The following is a 19,684-nucleotide window of genomic DNA, read 5'->3' as shown; positions in this document are numbered from 1 at the left end:
TATCAGTGGAAAATGAGTGAAACACACACGCGCGCACACATATTTGATATTGCATTTGCATCATTTTATCATTAGTGGAATGAGCATATAATTAAAACTAAACTCAGACCAGCAGCATATTGACTTGTATCGTTAAAGCTCTGATTTTATTTTTCAGAGAAATAGATATTCATACAGTGCAGGGAAAATGTAACAGGCCTGCTTCAGTTATTGTTGTATTTTTCTTTGTCGATGTTACCTAACTTAAAAAAAACATATTTAAACTGTATAAACTCTTGTTTTTGTTGATTTTTTTATTTTGGGGGGGGGAGGTTGGCCAAAAAAGTACCAAAATATCAATTGCGAGTTTTATTTAGAAAATGTCAGATAAAGAAGATGGATAATGGAGAAAGAGGGGGAGAATTAAGTTAAAAATTAAGAAAATTCAGAATAAAATAGTCTGAGCGCCATTTTATTGATCCGTTCGTTCCTGTGTGAACTGGATATGTGATCTTGTGCTGAGGTAGATTTGATCTGTTCATTGATTTTAGGCTTCTGAAATTAATCTTGGGCCTTCTCTCGTTTTCCCACGTATTCAATTACCCATCCGAATATTTGTATGTGTAGAATGGAATAGAATAAAATAGAATACAATGAGATATAAAAGTGAGGAGAGAACCCACTCCAGACAGCGCATAGGAATTCATTACAACTTTTTTTTTTTTGTGGAAAGAAGCTGTGATTGCATAGACCTTTCTTGATGGTGGTTGTGTTTTCTTTTTATTATTCTTGGTGAATAATTATCTACTTCCACTTAATCGGGATGTAGATTCTTGAAATAAATACACGCTGGGCTTCGCAACGTTTTCAGCTCAGATGTCTGTTTGTTGTTCTCTGTACGGTTATGAAACGCGGGGCTTTCGTCACATTGTGTCAGTACACGCTATGTGTGCAGTCTGTTTTAGTGTGTGGAGTTATCTCGTGTTTGTAATGATTAGCCGGGAGCAGCAGCGGTGTGTGTGTGTGTGTGTGTGTGTGTGTGTGTGTGTGTGTGTGTGTGTGTGTGTGTGTGTGTGTGTGTGTGTGTGTGTGTGATTAGCCCGATAACGAGGCCGTTGTTATGTTCCCATCGGTCCTGGGAAAGCTCCCTGTCTTCGCGGGCCTCCCGTGCGGGGTCGGGCTCCTCTGTGCTGGCTCCTGCTGTCTGAGTGGCCTTCACTCGTGCTGATTTATTGCAACCCTTACACGAGGAGCTCCGGCCCTCTGTTAATATTTACCTGTACTGGAGACAACGGGCTGCTCATACTCACAATTATACACCCACTCCACTTTATGGTCATGCTAACAGGCCGCTTCGCTGTACTTTAGCACATGCTGAAGAAAGTGCTTGAAATTAGAAATCATGTATCATGTGAGATCTCGGCGGGGGGCAGGTCCTCTTTTGATTTTATAATTCTAATCGTTTTTAAAGTATCGCGTAGTGTTACTTAAGCTTTCATTTGGAGATAATACACCAAAACTAAGAACAACAAGAGGAATAAAGTAGAGTTTAACGATAATATGTAGTGCTTTACTACAATATAGAACGGGAAGTCATTTTATTAGTTTATTAGTGTAGGGAAACACTTACTGTAGTTGTTCTCCTCTACCCTTTTTTTTTTTTCAAAAAAGGTGTCTAAATTTGGCTGATCGAAGTTTTCTGTTTTCAGCACGTTGTCTCGGGTTGACTCATGAAATGCGTTTGTTTACTTCGTGCACTTTGCAAAATTAATCGGTACTGGTCGGAGAATTGTTTTGTGGTTGTGATGTGTTGTTCATTAATTTCCCCAGTGAGCCCATATTTGGTCTCACCTTAGCAGCCCGCGTCTGCCCCCTCCTGGTCTGACCTCACTCTCCGTTTAAATGACTGGAGCTTGGGGTGTTAATAAAAAAAAAAGCTGTAGCCATGTAGCAAAGAGTTCCGATTAACTGAAGTTTGACTTTTTATCAGATGGATTCCCAAGTTTTTGTTTTTCCAGTATAAAATCATCTCCAGTTCATTTTCTTTATTTATCTACGTCACCTGCGGGGGACATTGCTTTCAGCACCGTGGACAGCGCTCATTGTTCTGGCATGCTTCCTGCTGATTGCTCTTCTTCTGGACCCACGAAACCTTTGGTGCCTGAATCAAAAGAGGCTCTATGTGGATCTATGAGTCTAATTTTGCTATTATATCTCATGTACCTTTTAAAAAATCTGAAAAGAGGAGTTTTGAACAAAAATAGCACTACTTCCAACAATCATTGGCTGTGTGATTCTTTCAGAGTAAATGATGCAAAAACCGTAATAGAAATGTGTCTGTGAAAAATGTTGATAAAACCTTTCAATTACCAGTTCTACTGGTTTAGTATCCAAAAATGTGAAATATGAAATAGTATCCAAAAATTTGCTTAGACCAGCAAAGACAGTTTACTTGATTTCACCAAACTCAAACCACACACAAGCTACATCAAACATAAGGAAGCTTTCAAAACAGGCTGTGCATCGTTTACATTGAAGGCTAATATTTTATTAGAGCAAGCATGAAACACAAGAAAAATATATGTTTCTAGGAATTAAAGGAAATTAAAGAGATATACAAATAAGAACTTGTGTATAATTTGGTTCTTGATACAACTGAATATTCTTCATGTTGGCATCACTAAAAACAAATTTCAGCTGCATGTGTATCCATAGGACCAAAAAAGTCCATATCAGAGTAGATCCAAATTGACTTCTCTATAACATTACACAGTAAAGAGGCTTGGATTGGCTTTAGATAATCACATTAGTTTAGCACATTTAGTCCCTAGAGGATTAAGTACCCCTGACCCCAATCCTATGTTATCAGAATATGTAATTTTTGTATTTTGAACAGGTCTCAGGTCTTGACAATCAGGATACAAAAGCGAAAAATACAAATTGTCACATACAAAACCTCTGTTTTACTTTTTATGAAGATAAAACAACATTTTAGCATTTGAAATACTTGTGATCATCACTGAGGACTTTGCAGAGTTGGAGTGGAAACTACAACCTGCCTCCCCCAACCTAATATTGTGGAAAAGAACCAATTCAGGCCACACTCTTTACTCAGGACTTTTTAAAATCCCAGGATAAGTTGTGATTCTCGTTTTTCTGTCTTCTGCCCTCTCTCACAAATCCCCTCTCTCTCTCTGTATGTCTCTTTGCTGAAATCTCCACAGCATGTAAGCGTAAGGAACAGGACCACGGCAGAAGCGAGCGGGGAAATGTGACCAAGAAGCCCCGGCTTGTGTTCACAGATGTGCAGCGGCGGACACTCCATGCCATCTTCAAAGAGAACAAGCGTCCATCCAAAGAGCTGCAACTCACCATTGCTCAACAGCTGGGCCTCGAGCTGGCTACAGTCAGCAACTTCTTTATGAACGCACGCCGCCGGAGCCTAGATAAGTGGGTGGATGACGGCTCTGGTCACTCAGCCAACTCTGGCCCCAACGCCTGCACCAAAGCCTGAAGAAGGACTGATTTGACCAACTCATGGACTGACTCAACCTCGGTGGAAAAGCTTTAAAACTTAAGAGAAACAAAGAAAACTTAAAAAAGACCTTGAAGCAACGTTTTGCCCTTAAACCTGTACTATATTGATATTTATAGTATCCAAAGATGAAAAAACAAACCAAAGACTTCTCCTTTGACCTGCTTTACAATGTTTGTTTTAGCAACACATTTATGTGTAACATACTGCAAAAAGACTATAGTTTTACTCCCCCTCTCACACACACTCGCTGTCACTGGTCTCTAGCTTTATTACACCCTCCCCTCACCTCCCCACCCAGTATGAATCTATCATTCGCCACTGTTATCTTTAATCTGATTGGTTGGTTTTGATGATGGGTCCCTAAACAGAGGTTTAATCAGCCTCTTGACAGTCTGATCTGCAGTTGTCCACGGCCTCGAAAACAGCCAGAATGTGGAGCTCCAGTGGGATTGGCCAATCAACTTTAAAGAAAAAAAATCCCACAGGAGAGACTGGATTGTTGTGCAACCTTGTTCGGATCAGTGGAGCGGACTGTCTGACTGTTTGTCCAGCTGTCTGTCTTTCTATCAAGCATTCCAGACAGACAGGGAAATGTCCATGCGTAGACTGCTAACCCTAAAACCAAAAGGTCCAACCCTAAACCAAACCAAATAGAAAAAAATGCCTAACATCAACCCACATGGTAGTGCTTTCTTCCAACATGCTGAGGCATTGAATAATTCAAAAAGAAAAACCAAAGCCTTCTACACCTTGAAGCCTCTTTTGCAGTTTAGAAATCAAACCACTTAAGAACATCCTATGAAGTAATTTGACCAAAGAATATATTTTGTAGTTGATAAAAGTATTTTTTACCTGTTTTCCTCCCTTACCTCCTGAGACAGACTGTTAGTGTGCTCCACGAAGAAGGACATCATACTTGTCCTTCTCCACAGAACATTTTGAGTCACGTTTAAATATTTGCTCCCTGCAAACGGAAATACTCTATGGTATAACCCTAAAAATTAACTATTGATATTTGCCTTATAGATGCCTTCTTGGAAAGAAATAGACTATACCACTTTTAACTTCGCAGACACTCTCCTGAATTATGATCATTGTACTCAATGTTAAGGTTAGTCATTACAGCTACATCTAATCCTTCTAATCTGCTTAGCTAATGCCGGCAGGTTTAGTTCTACTTTATGTGTTCAAAATCCAGCACCTGTCAAAGACAAATCTCTTCAGTTTTCTAAAACACAAGCTACTGGATCTATGTGTGGTTTTGACACTGTGTGAGGGAGCGTGTCAAAACCACAGTGCCTCTGGTGGTTTTAATAAGCACTTCATATGTATTTGATTTTATCTCCTCATCAAAGATGTTGGGCGGAGGAGATGATATCAATGATCAAATCACTTTCAGGCGCTTACACAGCAATGTCAGCTTGTCACCTGAATACGAAAGCACCCCCGCTCCCTGCCTGCTGCCAATCCACCCTGCACTTCCTCCCCTCCCTGCCTCCACTCTCCTAGTAAGCTATGCATTTCAGCACTAGGAGGAAAGCACTACACAGGGCTGGCCCAGGGCAGCATAGCATTAGATATATTACGCTGGCCCCTTGCCGTCATCCTCTTCATGGCCAGGGTTAGCAGCTCTACATTCATCAGAACAAGCGCTGAAGGAGAGGCAAGAGAGAGCTGCTTTTTCTTTATCTCTGAGAGAAAAACCAAAAAGACGACAAGAAACCAAAAAAAAAATGTGTCAAGACCTGCTGATGTTTTATAGTGTGAACCAAAGATGCTACCTCACTCAAGTTCCATACGTGATTTTTATCACTTTGATGATACCAAAGATAACCAAAGATTTTTTCTCATTGCACGGCCTCTATGAGTGGTGTTCAAAGATGTGATGTATGTGTCCCCTCCCCCCTATCTCCTGTCTCTTTTTCCCTTCTCCTTTCTCCTCCTCTTTCTCCCCCTCCCACCTGCACTCAACCCATGCACCTCCGCTATGCGTGCTCTTGCTTCATCTGTGCTCTGATTACAGCTCCATAGATAGTCATACTGATGTAGCTATAGGCAGATGTGCTGAACTAGCCTTAGATACACACAATCAGCCATGCTGGTGCCTGTGGGGTACAACTACCTTATTAGTAATGTGATCAGTGGTTGTTCATAACAGAAACACATTACTGTCTACCGCTTTGTTGACAGGAAAGGCTTTTAGTTTGGTTCATTAATGATTTTAAATTTGCATCTGAAGCCTTACCCCACCAGAGCTCTCAGTGTTGCAGCTTTATTTCCACCTGGCCTGCCTGTTAGTGTGTATCTATAGGCTGATAATATTGATCCAACAAATAGGTCAGACATCTTCACCTTACAACAGGCAGACAACCTGACATAGCCATGGGCAGAGTTGATGACTCAACTATAGGCAGACATGTTCCTGAAAGTAGAAGCAGACGTGTTGCAATCTTTCTAAAACTCCCAGGACGAGTGCCTTGCTTGAACCAAAGTGTTAAACCGCTGTTGACCTCTCACCTTTGACTCTGTGAATACCTCAGCCTGTAGAAGGGCCACTACTGAAGAAACAATGAGAAGATTTTTTTCTTTAATCACACCGTGGTGCTTTCGCCAGCGCAACCATGCAATGAAAACATACCAAAGGAATTTTTGTTGTCCACTTCTACAGTTTAAACCAAAGGTCTTTGTTTATCCTCTCCCCTGCCCGCCCTTCATCCCTCCATCCCTCTTTCCCTTAACCTTGCTTGTCTCTCTGCTGTGTGTAGGAAGGTCCAGCACTCTGGCCGTGCATGTCTTTACCAATGTGTCTGAATACCTCATAGTAATAATTCCTTTGAGTTCTGCATTGAGACGTCTATCTGTGAGTTAGGCAGAACTCCACTTGTGTGGTAATTGTTATTGTTACTTCAAAAAGCTGTATGATTATCTATTTTGAAGTTGCTGTTTTTTGTTCTGTTTTGTTTTTTGGCAGAAGTGCTCTGTTTCAAGACATGGAGGACAAGTTTCAGGGTTGATGTAGGAAACTTTTGGGATGGAGGGAGAAGCGTATTTTTTATCGGACACTGGGTTATGCCAATATTATGATGGTAGACTATTGCTTTTACAGGGTAAAACCAACTGCTGTGATATTGTGTTCATATTTTCCCTTTTCTCTACTTCTGTGTTGTGATTTTAATTTAATTGCATTTTTGTATTGGTTAACCACTACTTTAATTTATGCATTTGTAGAAACTCTAGATTTGTATATAGTAGGTTTTTGGAAAAAAGAAAAGAAACAAAAAAGACCATTTATGTTACAGCCTTATTTCCCATGCTTAGATATAACAAAGGAGTAGTTTTTATTCTTCTTCAGCTAAATCCTAGCCGGCATTTCAATGTGTGTTTTAAACACTGCCAGAAACCAAGACAGTTGATTTGCCAATGCAGACAAAGTTATACAGGAGCTACTTTGTTGAACAGTTGGCAAAAAGCAGTGTGTACGTGTGTGTGTTTTTCTATTCTTTTGACTTTTTAAAAACACTTATTTTATGGGTATTACTGCACATCCAAAGATTTTTAAAACAAACCAAAAATTGGAAAAAAAATATGTATAATGTTGAAAAGCACTGGCATTTGTGAGGTAGACTTGTTGAGTTTTGATTTGCCATTCGCACGGGTATAGAATGTAGAAGGCGTAGGGCTATGTAGGCAAGCTTACTCTACCATGTGGGGAATCTCCTGTTCAATGTACAATCTGGAGCATTTGAAACGAGGGCTGCAAGCCCCGCTCACTTTGCTGTCTCATACACAGAGTGAGGTGGAGTTTAGGCTGGGCAGCCGGTCTGCCAGGGGCTGTGCCGCGGAGCTGGGTCTGTTTTTATTGCCGTGGCACCGCCGCCTTGCTCCATCTAGTATCTGTTCTTTTGGTACGTACTCGTGTAATGACTATAAGCAAAGTCTAATAAAACTGCAAAGAACCTTACCAAGGAATCTGTGTGCGAGTGTGTATGGGGACGATTATTCGGCTTGCTCTTCTGTTTTTCTGTCTGTGAATGTGAGCGTGCGCCTCAAATGTCAAGTACTGCTGAAGTATGCAAGTTTGTATGTGAGCTCATTTGCATGCATCTCTTTGATTCTGTCGTTGCCCATTGTCTAATGTGTTTGTGCTGCATATTGTCAAGCTTTTTGCTGATGTGTATGCATGTGTGTGGCTGACTGGTACATTTTAAAACAGTAGGTCTCTGGGTATCAGAGGCCGCACTGTTAGTACTGTTTCCTCTCTGTCATGCTCAGACAGCACAGAGTCTCCACGGACTAAGGGGTCATCACCAAAATGTCCATGACAGATTACATCAGGATGTTATGCATTCATTGTGTCTTGAATGAATAAGTACAGATGCTTTAATTTTACATAAAAAGGCCTGTAAAGTGAACAAAAGGATAATGCAGCGTGGGCCTATGTTTTCCTGTTTCCTAATTCATCTCTTATTATTTGTTTTGCCCATAAGGAGTTCCCATATGATGGGTAGCTTGGCTACAAGTCTCATAACAATACTGCAGCACCTAAGACAATCATCTGGATCTCTTACGCTGGGGAACTAGTTTCCCACCCGCAGAGGGGTGTCCTCCAGCTATTCATATACAAAGATGCTTGAAGGGTTTTGATAAACAAGCATATTTGTTGTCATAGACATTTAGGAATAAATTACAGTAGAAGTTCATTTTGCACTTGCATTTCAAAATGAAATCTCCTTGCTCTTGTCAGCCTTGTGCTCTTGTCAGACTCGATCTCTTTCTTTTGACCTCCTTATCAACTCACAGTGCTTCTTCGGTTTTTAGTCTGCGTGTCAGTGTGTGTGTGTGTGCGTGTTTGTGTGTGTGTGTGCGTGCGTGCGTGCGTGTATGCCAGAGAGGCAATACTGTCGGTGTTACTCTCAGATGTAAAACTCCATGTCTCATGACTTGATTTGTCATTGCTGTTTCCCAGGCTTTGCTACTGCTTTCTCAGTGCCGTGCAATATCATCTGTTGTGATTGCTAAGCAAATGATAAAAAAGAAAGAAAATTGAGAAGCAAGTGATGATGTCATTCAGCTTTTTTCAGTGTTCAAATGTTTCAACATTTCTGTAGTCACAAAAAGTAGAAAATAAACTGTTGGTATTTCCAGCTTCTGAATCTTTGCTGTTGTATTATTAACATTGTTACTTTAATTTTCTTTTTACTAGGTTTTGTCTTTTCTTGCTCAGACGGACAAATTGAATCAATAAAACTTCAAATTGAATCGGCATGTAGGAAACATCCAGGTATATGAGTCTGTCTTGGATGTCAACCTGCATGACAAGTAGTTTCAGAAGATAGATCCTCAAGGTTAGAGGCTTCATTTGCACAGGCCTTCTCATCTTCAAAAATATATGAAGTTGTGTTCCTAGAAACATCTAGAATGTATGCACAAATGTTGCTGCAAATATTAAAGAATTTAAACGAATTCACTGTGATACAAGCAGCCCATCTGATGCATCAGCATTTGTACCGTGGGATGAGAACATGATGGATTGCACACACACACACACACACACACACAGTAATTTTTACCTCTAACAAATGTGGATTGAAGGCTTTTAATTGACAGATAAATTGTTAGTCTGGAAAAGTTCCAAAATGAATCACATTGCCACAACAAGTAAAGTATCTCAACCTGAAAGCTTCTGTTTTAACAAACCTGTATAACCTTCATTTTTTTCTAAATCTCCATGAACTACTAACAAACAGGGGTCCGTCTTTACTATAAAATATGTATAACGCCAAAGAAACTAGAGCCACCAGTTTCTTATTGCTAAAAATGTGAGTCACATTTAAGCAGCCAAGTGCAGAAAAACAAAATGTAATTGCATCTGGGCTATCATTTTAACTTTCTCAGAGAACTACACGTGAGTCTATTTATCTACTCTGTAGCCCATTACTAATTTAACTGAATGATCTCAAAGTGCAACAATAAAGTGATTCCCTGCATACAACAATGATCGTCAGTACTTGTCCAGGATGTGAACAAAGGTTTACCTGAAGAACACTTTAACGTGATGAAATGATCAGTGCTTTTAACTACTAGGGGTTTTAATCTTGTAGCCGACTGGTTTTTTTTTAATGCACCACCTGTATCCTTTCACTAGATGGAGCTGTGACATGAATTTTCACAAACAATCATTATTTGCAGTTACCAACATCTTTAAAGGAAAAAGAAAAAGAATAACAAAGATTCAGGGTACTGTACTGCAGCACCTACGAAGATAACTATCCCCATCACACTGAGCTGATTTTCTGACTAAGACGATAAGGCAAATGAGCTTTATATGCATTCAGAAAATGCCCCCATTAGAATCAGCAGGGGGCTTGACTGTCTACTATTAGCTTAACAGTTTATTGCTAAATTACATCATCAAACAAACTACAGGCCTCACTGTGTTGCTGGTGTTTGAAGGTAATTAAATTGTGCAGCTCAAAATGTCTGCTGACTTTCATTTGGTTTTTAAAAATAACATAGCCAGTTTTCTCAGGGAGAACGGTGATCATAGTGTATTTAAAGCACATTGCAACTTTATGAAGCAGTTTGTTCTGTAAGATGTCAAAGAACAGCATTTTTTTTTTTTATTCAGATGTGCTATATTTACATGTTTAATTTTACTGGCCATAATTTATGGCTATTGTGCAGACGGTATGGGGGATGCCATGGTTTTAAAGAAATGTGTATCTTCAACCATGTGATATGCAACAGCTCCTGGGGTTTTGTCAGGATGGGATGCAGAGCTCCACTATGTTTGACTCAGCACAAACAACAGTTGGTGTTGTCCTCATACATATGTAAACTTTGCTCCTGCTTTGTCGATAAAAGCCCACAATCAATTGGTAAGTGTTTGTTTTATTGTGCAAATGACCCACATTCTCTGGGTCACATGCATCTGGTATCAGAGAGAAAGCACAAATCAGCTGAATTAAAATTTAAAAGGCTTGCAGCTAGGAGTGGATTGATTGTCAAACTCTGGGTTGATACTGTTACCAGTATTTTATGCAACAGTCTGGCTGGCAGTCCATATGGATACTAAAAAAATGTTTTATTTTATTTCTTTTATTATCCCCACCCTTTATGCAAGAGAAACAAATAAATCTCAGTTTAAAAAAATACCCAAACTTATACCTTTTGGACATGCCCCAATCTTCATAACTATTGGGTGTCTATATTTAACACTCTGTCAGAAATGTATAACGTTAAATATGATCCTTCTGCTCTAACGGCTATCTTTGGGGTGATACCTCAAGACATCACTTTGCCAAAATACTATTCGAATTCTATTGCCTTTGCTTCACTTATCGCAAGGCGCCTTATACTTTTAAGATGGAAGCAGGGAGCTCCTCCCACACATGAACAGTGGCTTGCAGAGCTCATGAGGTTTTTACATTTAGAAAAGATGAGATATACACTGGCAGGTTCAACCACCAAATTTCTTAAGGCATGGCAGCCATTCCTGATGTACATGGAAACATTTAAAATGACCACCTTATTATGACCGGATGCCATATCTCTATATCACTATCATAGTTAACTGTACACTGAATGTTCCTTATACATTTTATTTTATATTTGTTTGTTGTTGTTTGTTTGTTTTTTGTTGTTTTGTAGGGGTTTCTTTGATTTGTTTCTTTGTTTTCCTTCTCTATTTCTGTTATCTTTTTGGGTATTGTAAATACTGAAGAGCAAACTACTGTATGTTCAATGTTTTGTTATTAACATGCTGCTGTGACTGAAAATAAAATTTATAAAAATAAATAAATACCCAAACTCCTTTACAATATTTCAGTCAAAGCCATTTTATTCAACACAAAATTTCTTTGACACAATTGACATTTGTTATCACACCCGTTATCAGATAACCGTGGTTATGTTTGAACTAACATTCCTACTTTCAACAAATAGCTTCATTTTTTTTTAGTTTGCAGTATCTTACAATATTTTGCTATCTTTGTTCTGTATCCCAAATAGTGTAATTTCACTAGCAAACTAAAGCCAGGTCTACAGAGTCTGTTCATGAAGTGAATTGTTATTGTTGCCTTTAATCAACACTGTGTTTCATCACAGTGTTGATTAATCAGAGCATTTTTCCCTTGTCCTCTATTTTCCATCAGAAAGTCAACACACCACATCTTACATGTATCAGGATAGGAATAAAAAACGCTGCAGGTGAGACTGCAACAAAGGAATGATTGCAAAACTACTGCTTTCACTTAAAAATATCATTAGTTTAATGTATAACATCTTCCTTGACATTGAATGTGAAATTGCTAATCCATGTGAATAACCATTCAGATTTTACAGCAAATTAACTGATTTTCAACACAGAACAACTTTTTTTTAATCAAGTGTGCATTTGTATTACCATTGACACTGCTGAAATGCAACTTGTAATTTTAAAAAGCAGTGTCCTGGGTAAAATGTGAGGCATTTAACCTATGCTAATTTCAGACCCCCATGGTGCTCCAGCTGGCTAAACAATGGTTGAAATGGGTGGGGTGGTCTTAACACCTATTTTAAAAGTATTAAAACTATCCCCATGATGACAAAGAAAAACAGTTTCCCATGTCCCCTTTTTTTCTTTTCTTTTTTTGGGTGGCAGGACAGTGAGTGAGAAAAACATGACTACTCTTGGGGGAAATACAATTACATTGTTCTTCTGTTACTGCTTCTACTGCACATTTTCTGACAAGAGCTGACTCAGATTTAAAAGTCAGAGGTGGGAGCTTTTTGACCTCGATGAAGACCTTAAAACTACTCAAGCAATGCACAATAAAACGACTAAGATGCATATGGTCTCAATTTTGATTTTTTTTACTCTAATTGTTATAATTTACCCCAGGTTGTGTTACTACATATCCCAGCAGTGAGGCAGGCTATGAACAATAGAACTCCTTGTGTTATGCATCAAGTAATTAATTGCCTGAGAAAGTTGAACAGGTTACAAACATTTCTACTTGCAGTGGGTACATAAGGCTATTTTATGCCAAAGTGTAAGAATCGTGGCCCAAATATTCTGCGAGCTGTAAGTGTTCCAATCACCCCCAGGCTCCCCTACTGTTTTTTTACTTCATTTTGCCTACTCTTTGGATTTCTTGCCTTAATGCCTAAAGTCACCTCTCATTACCAGCATCTGACTGTGGGGAATCTTCAAGTGTCATCCATGCCTTATAAAATGTTTCGCTTTTAACCTTGAAACTCTCAACCTATAGCTTAAACATTTCGAGCTATTTAAACAAAACAAAAAAAATCAAGTTCTATTAACCATCGCCTTTGTTTAAAAACACCGCAGGGGAGTTTCTACGGAGGAAAAAGACCTAGTGAGCCAAGGGTTACTGTTTTCCAGAAACTTCTGAGTGAGTTTAGATGACTGTCATCCAGTTTGTAGCCAACTAACATATAACAGCATCTCCAAAAATAATCTTGGCCTTGTTTAGGTTGAAGCCAGAACAAAATGTCCACAACGGAAAAAAAAAAAGACGAACCCTCACGCGCGCACGTGAACGCGCACCGAATTCCTCTGACCAATCAGCTTTGGTTGAGAAGCCCATCTCTTGTGCGTCCTTGTCTCCGCTCGGACTTTTTAATCGCTGTTTGTCTTTCGGAAGTGAAAAGGCACGCTGCTGGGCTTGTGTTTTATTTTTAAATCTACATTTTTTAGCCACACATGGCGCGACTTCCTCAGAAGTTTTGGTACCACTTCTAAGTTGGCGGTTGCTATGGCTGCGAGTTCATGCGAGGCTGGTAGAGAGGGAAGTGACGAGAGGCACTGTTGTTGGGACACGTGACTAGAGCTGCACTGATCTGTTTTGACAAGCAGCGGGGAGGGAAGTGAGGAAGGGAGGCAGACTGTAAAGCATCACGACTAGGAGGACTCACTGTTCCTTTCATCTGCATTTCGCCTGAATAATATCAGTACCGACCTAGTCCTCTAGTTTTAGTAGTCAGCTGGTGTCAGCGCCCTGGCAACAACGGTTGCTCCTTAAAAATAGAAAAAAAGCTTGTGGGAAACGTCGCCGTCGTCCCCGAAGCGTTCGGTCGGAGTCGGACTATTTGTTGTCGGTTTGAAAAGTTTTAATGAGGATCACAAAGGAAGTCTGTACAGGTGGCGTTTCTAACGCAAAGTAGATGGCGACGATTCGAGCTTTGTTGACGGGCAGAAAGTGCACTATGTCCCTGTGATTATCGCTGGTTATCGTTTCGCGAGAGGAATGATAACGCTGAAAATGTTCTCGTCTTAGCAGAGAAAAATACCGAGACCGCCCGTCATCGGTATTAGCAGCTGAGCCGTGGCTACCTGTGCTACATTACTGGGGGGTTGGGGATGTTTGCGAGGTCGTCGTCACTAGCACCAGCTTAACAATACAGAAACAGTAGGGGTTATATAGTTGGTTGAGTTTGCTTTCTGAATAGCAGTGCTGAGTTAGCAAATCCCCCGCGTCTTGGTAGTTAGGAGCCAACCTTACACAAACGGGGACACCGAAATGAACCACGACTTAACTACGGTTCAGGTGGTGGAATTTGAGACTAGCTGCAAGAGTAGCCGGCTTGCTAGTTAAATTATTTGCAGTCAGAACGGCTAGGCGCAACCAAGCAGACTGACAATCCTTACGCTCACTGTAAGTGGCACACGCTATCTGTTATCTTTGTGTTTGACAATACAGCGCGACTGGATGGGAGCAGACAGTAGCATGCTAACAAAGCAATGCTTTGTTGTTGGATAGGGGGCAGTTGGCACCAACACGCAGGCTTCACAGCTGATATTATTGCTTAGGTAACGCAGCAGCTCTCAGTCACAGAGAGGGGTTTAAGGGGGGCAGACGCCCGTTGTGTGTGCTGTCCAGGCTAGGTGTGTTAGGAAAAAAGAAGACTGGGAAGATCTCTGCAGGATCACCTGAAGGCAACCTGATGACACTGGACAACATGAAGCCCGAGCGAGGTATGTGTGCCACCAGAAAAACACGCATACACAGACATATATTTATAATGTATCTCCCTGGGGTGGTCAGTGTTTGGGTAAGTTGTGCATTTCCGGCTTTTTAGTAGACTGACTGTACCCATTTCCCCGAGAGAAGAATCAGGTCAAAGAATTATGTAACAGCTGGTCAGCCTGGTCACTGGTTATTTGAATTAACAGATCCTGACTTGGGTAAATGAGTACGTTTGTGTGCAGTAAAACACACATTTGTTGCTCTAATTTACAATGTTAACCCTGTCAGCTGTTTTATTTCCTCATTTTTTGCATCAGCATATAACCTGCAGCTCTTGTTTTGGTAGTCTCTTGCACTGGGCTGCTGCAAAATATTCTTGACACCCACCCTGTTGTGGAAATAAAGCTCCTGCCTTATGCTCTGCAACCTGTTTACAGCTCACTGTATCTGCAGCAAGAGGTAAAACAGGGACGGAGGGGGACATCCTTGTTTCTTTCAGTGTGATTATGCTAATTATACCATTGCATCAATTTGCAAAGGGTAACTCGGTGCCTAAATCTCTGCCCTCAGACTGTTAACAATAGGTTTTGTGTAAGCTCCTTTATTATGTTAGTTGAATTATTCACTAACTAAATGATTCATTTGGTGACTGAGTGGTTGTTTGTGACCCAGAGTTGTGGTTGCTTGAATTTGTGGAAATTCCAAAATAGCACCATACTTGGGAGCAGTGAAGGCTGACTGTTTTCAGCCAGTTATAGTCTTTGTGTTTACATATGTTGTGAAACTGCAGACAGGCTGCTGACTGGTTTGAGTGGGCTCTTACTTAAGCACGATATGCAGATAATAGGACCCTTACACCGCACAGTAAACATGTGCCCCACAAGGGCATAGCTTTTAATCCCAGCCTTACCTTTCCTTGCCTGTAGGATCCTTTATATAGAAACACAGAGCCAAACATTTGTGGGATGTGCTTTGCCAGAGTAAAGGGCACACTGGTTGACATAGTACAGTGTAATTATAGCCTAATAATGCAGCACAGCATACTAGGTCAACTAAACAGCCAAAAACAAAGCTGCTGGTGCAATTGATTTACAAATAATCTGTATGTGTCTTCCTGCCTTGTGCAGGCCAGTAGATTGAGAGCTGTTGGCCTAAAACACATTTCTACAGTGCGTCTGTTCTTTACCCTTCATGGATTATCGCTGTCATGTTCTAATTATGAAACCCTGTGCCAGTAGAAGCTGCACCACAGCAGCAGCTCACCGTTTGACTGGCAGATACCGTGGTGCTATTGTTATTTTGAACATACTGTGCTGTTCTTGTGGTGGAGATGCCAGATTGCTTATAGGCTAGATGCCTTCTTTTTCTTGCTTCATTTCTCAGAGAAGGGACTGCAGTGGAGAAGAGAGGAGCTGTTTACTCAAGCAGCGTTTTCACACCTGAACTCTGGACACTGTCAGAGTAATTAGGACAGTCACTATCCACAAAGCTGCCCTTTATCACATGAAGGAGACAGCATGAGATAGTCTCTGGACATTTACCTTGGGGATGTTGTCACATGGGCTCAGAGTTTCATCAGGAAAGCTGCTTATTGGGATTGGGATTTATTTTCTTAAATGCACATCAAATGTCTAAAAAGTAAAAGTTCAGTGATATAGCCCATATTGGCTTTAAAGATGATCTACTAACAATAAAGAGAGTAGCACAAATTAGTCAACTTGATGAAGGAGCAAGTAATCTACTGTCCAAAATAATGCATGCTAGCACAGGTTTTATGCATTACCTCGGTTACTGTGCATAATACCTGCATTGTTCTGGATTTTATTTTTGTTTTTAACCTGAATACCTTGGGAGGCAGAATCAGACATTAATCTGAAACACTTTAATCCATAAATAAGTTCATTTGCGATGTCGCAGAGCTGTGTGTGCATGTGCACTCCTGAGAAAAACCACACAAAGCATTGTGTGAGCTCTGGAGTTCTCATGAAGGACTCATCTCTGCATGGCTGAAAACCTGAAACTCAGTGACAAGCTACAGGGAAGCTTTGGCACCACATTTACATCATTAATTCACTCATGCCAGTACAAACTCATTCTGATAACATTTCTAAATGAATTACTCTGAGCATCATCTATCACAGCCACATCAGGAGAAAAAAGAAGACAGTGTCACAACATTTGTGTGGTACATTTAAATAATTTCTTAGCAAAATTTTGCACTGTGAAAGTCAAACTGTTACAAATACACGGGCAATAAGGCAAGCAGGAAAATCAACCATGTCCCTGCTTTCAGTAACAAAATTTATACTGCACCTATTCAGTAAATGCTGACACTAGCTTTTTACTGGTAAAAGAGGGCTTTGCACTGCTGCTGATTGTCAGTAAATCTGGCCCCTTGTGTGGGGAAAGACCTTCAGGCTACTGAAGGTCACCAAGGTCAGACTGAGAGTTCCTAGGAGTGCCTTGCTTTGTAAGTCCAAAAGAAAAAGCTGAACAAGTCCAGACACATCTATTTCACACTGCCTCAAGTAGGGCTGCTCGATTATGGCAAAAATGGTAATCACGATTATTTTCACTGAAATTGAGATCACGATTATTTGACGATATTTATTTAACCCTTTAAGACCTACCATAGAACCAAGTCCACCAGAGCTTATATTATTTTTTTTACATGTTGTAGTGCCATTTGTGGGAGCATTTCAAGTTGCTATACATCAGTTATAGCCCATATTTTAATAATATGTATGCATTAAGTCCATAGTAACTACATTAATTGCAAAAAAGTGCAATAAGCTACAAAAAAATTGAAAATCGTTTTTTTTTTTGTTTTTTACATATATTTCTACTTGGAGAAATTTAAGAGGTTTGTCCCTCAAAACTTTAAATACAAAAAAGTTGCAAAAAATAGTTTACAACAACAGGAAATTTATTTTGAGTGTCTTCATAGTTTTATTTTGGAGATACAGCAATTTTTATATCCTGCAGGAAAAACAAAAAAACAATCCTATGATGCAAATTTGCAAAGAAAACAGCAGGTGCATCAAAATAAACTATTTCCAGCTGTGCAATTCGAGTTCTAAGCATCCCAGAAACTATTCAGAAAAGTCAAACATGACTTATAAAAACACCAGTATAGGCTTTTAAGGCCTACAAGTAAAAAACTACATTTTCCGCGAATATGGCGTCACTTCTGGTTTTGGAGGAACAGCTGATCGGCTCGGCAAAGCGTGTTTCTGGAATATTATGTTTTTGTTCCTGCAAGCGCTTTTTATGCAATTTTTTGCAAAGCTTTATGTGGAAGGAAACCGTGACTGAGGACAAGCTGATGGCATAAGATGTAAGTTTCATATGCAAAACAAATTATTGCGCTAGCTTACATGGTTCAGGTTCTACAGGGATTTAAAAATAGTTACACAAAACGGAGTGTGCTGCTCTGACCGGCTTTAAAGGGTTAACAATAACAATGTATTGAATAATGACTTTAAAAAATAATATAAAATAGTGTGCAAATACTGATAACAGTGCAAATGTTTGCAATATAAAAAATTAATGAAAAATGTAAACATCTATGTTTAGTGAACTTTGCAGTGTTGCTCTGTGGTGCAGCTACTACACCATAGCAAAGTTTACACACTGTGTCTACTTGATCCACGTCTGACTCCGCGAACCCATAATGTTTCCACACCACTGAAGTTTTTTTTGTTTTTTTTTACCTCTCTTTTCAACCAACGACAGTCACTCTCATCTCCAAATAACTTCTGCTTAGCTTTCCGAGCTTCCCTTGGGTCCTCTTAATTGTTGTGACACGTGTTCGAAATGCAGAGAGGAGCGCTCGATTTGCTACACGGAGCAGCGCGAGAGTAAAGCTTGAGGGAGGGGCTAATAATCGGCTCAGTCATTTTTAATGATCGTTGAAAGCCCAGATCGTAATCGTGATTAAAATTCGATTAATTGAGCAGCCCTAGCCTTAAGTTGTACTGCCTCTGACCTCCTGATCAGCTTGGCGGAAAAAGTCATACCTTCTGGGGAAATGATAAGATGAAAAAGAAGTACTCTGCCACATCTTGCTCCTTGCTTCACCATTAACCCTTTTGAGATAGAATTAGTGGACTTAACAATGGTTAAATTCAACATATCAGACTAGTCTTTGTGCTGAGCAGACCTATCAGATCCCATGTAAGTTGGATGAAAATGCTCCAAATTTTGCGTTTTCTTATCCCTTCATGAATGGATTCATACACGGAGGAGTGCATGTTTTAAATTTAAAACCACAAAAGAGCACTAATGTCAGACCCTTTCTCAGGTATCAGAGTTTATCAGATCTGATATTTAGGGGAAAGAAGCAAAATCAGTCTTGGTCTTCAAAGAGCCCAGCTCCCAGATAATTTGGACATCCAAGAAAAAGAAAAAAAACTTTTCTTAAAGTTCAGCATCTCTTTGGGGCCTTAGTGAAGTGTGTGTTTGTTATTTATGAAAAAAGGAGCACTTATATTCTGCTCCGGGGCCTAACCAGAGTCATCTGACCCCCTTGTTTTTCTGTGAGTTGAGCTATGAGTCAGGACACCATGTGTGTGAGTGTATGTGGGTGTGAGAACAGAGTGAGTGTGGCACAGTATTCAACAGATTGCTGTTGGCCCTAATAAGCGCTGTACCGTTGAACCATGTGGCTCAACTGACAGCTTTTACAGGTGCCATAAAGAACAGCTTTGGAAAACTCCAGATCCATTTACACTAGTCGGGGGGGAAATGGCTTTTTGTATTGTTCCAAACTGTTGCTGCTTAAGTGTGGTAAAGCTGGGTTTTAAAAAGACATAAGTTTTCTTTGTGTAGCAGAGGAAAGCACGATTCAAAACCACTTTGGAATTGTTTATGGTATAAAATCCTCCGTTTTGCTCAGCTGTGGCCTTTTTCACTCTTAGATGAGTGGAGGCTCATTACAAACAAAAGCTGATTTGCATTAGATGTTGACTAGGGATCATATAGATGAGTAATGAGCAAGTTTCCTTATGCCCTCAACCACAGCTCTCATTGTCCACTTTTCAAACAGTATAGTCTGAGATGATCTCAGAGCTAGTCATGTCGGACTTAGTCAGCTGGCAAGCCTCAGTTCTGCATTTGTGCTCTCTATAATGCTACTTGGTGTGTTTGTACACCAGTGCTTCCAATTGAAAGAGGAGTCGAGTACAAGTCCACCTTC

At 40.0% G+C, this 19,684-nt stretch overlaps 2 protein-coding genes across 3 annotated transcripts in view; both read left to right on the top strand.

Moving 5' to 3' along the window:
- The window catches only part of onecut1 (one cut homeobox 1), an 8,198-nt gene extending 2,785 nt beyond the window's left edge, over positions 1-5,413 (top strand). For both annotated transcript variants that reach the window (XM_005748892.1, XM_005748891.1), the window contains exon 2: positions 3,204-5,413. In XM_005748892.1, the coding sequence (XP_005748949.1) occupies positions 3,204-3,493 (290 nt within the window). In that variant the 3' untranslated portion in view covers positions 3,494-5,413. The remainder of the gene's footprint in view (positions 1-3,203) is intronic.
- A 7,649-nt stretch (positions 5,414-13,062) lies between these two features.
- The window catches only part of atosa (atos homolog A), a 33,919-nt gene continuing 27,297 nt past the window's right edge, over positions 13,063-19,684 (top strand). The window contains exon 1 of the mRNA XM_005748890.1: positions 13,063-14,495. Within this exon, the coding sequence (XP_005748947.1) occupies positions 14,465-14,495 (31 nt within the window). The 5' untranslated portion in view covers positions 13,063-14,464. The remainder of the gene's footprint in view (positions 14,496-19,684) is intronic.

This window comes from Pundamilia nyererei, unplaced genomic scaffold (genome assembly GCF_000239375.1).
Source record: "Pundamilia nyererei isolate P.nyererei 1_Seehausen unplaced genomic scaffold, PunNye1.0 scaffold00233, whole genome shotgun sequence".
Lineage (NCBI taxonomy): Eukaryota > Metazoa > Chordata > Actinopteri > Cichliformes > Cichlidae > Pundamilia > Pundamilia nyererei.
Note: the sequence above shows the minus strand (reverse complement) of the source record. Positions and strands in the feature narration are given on the sequence as shown.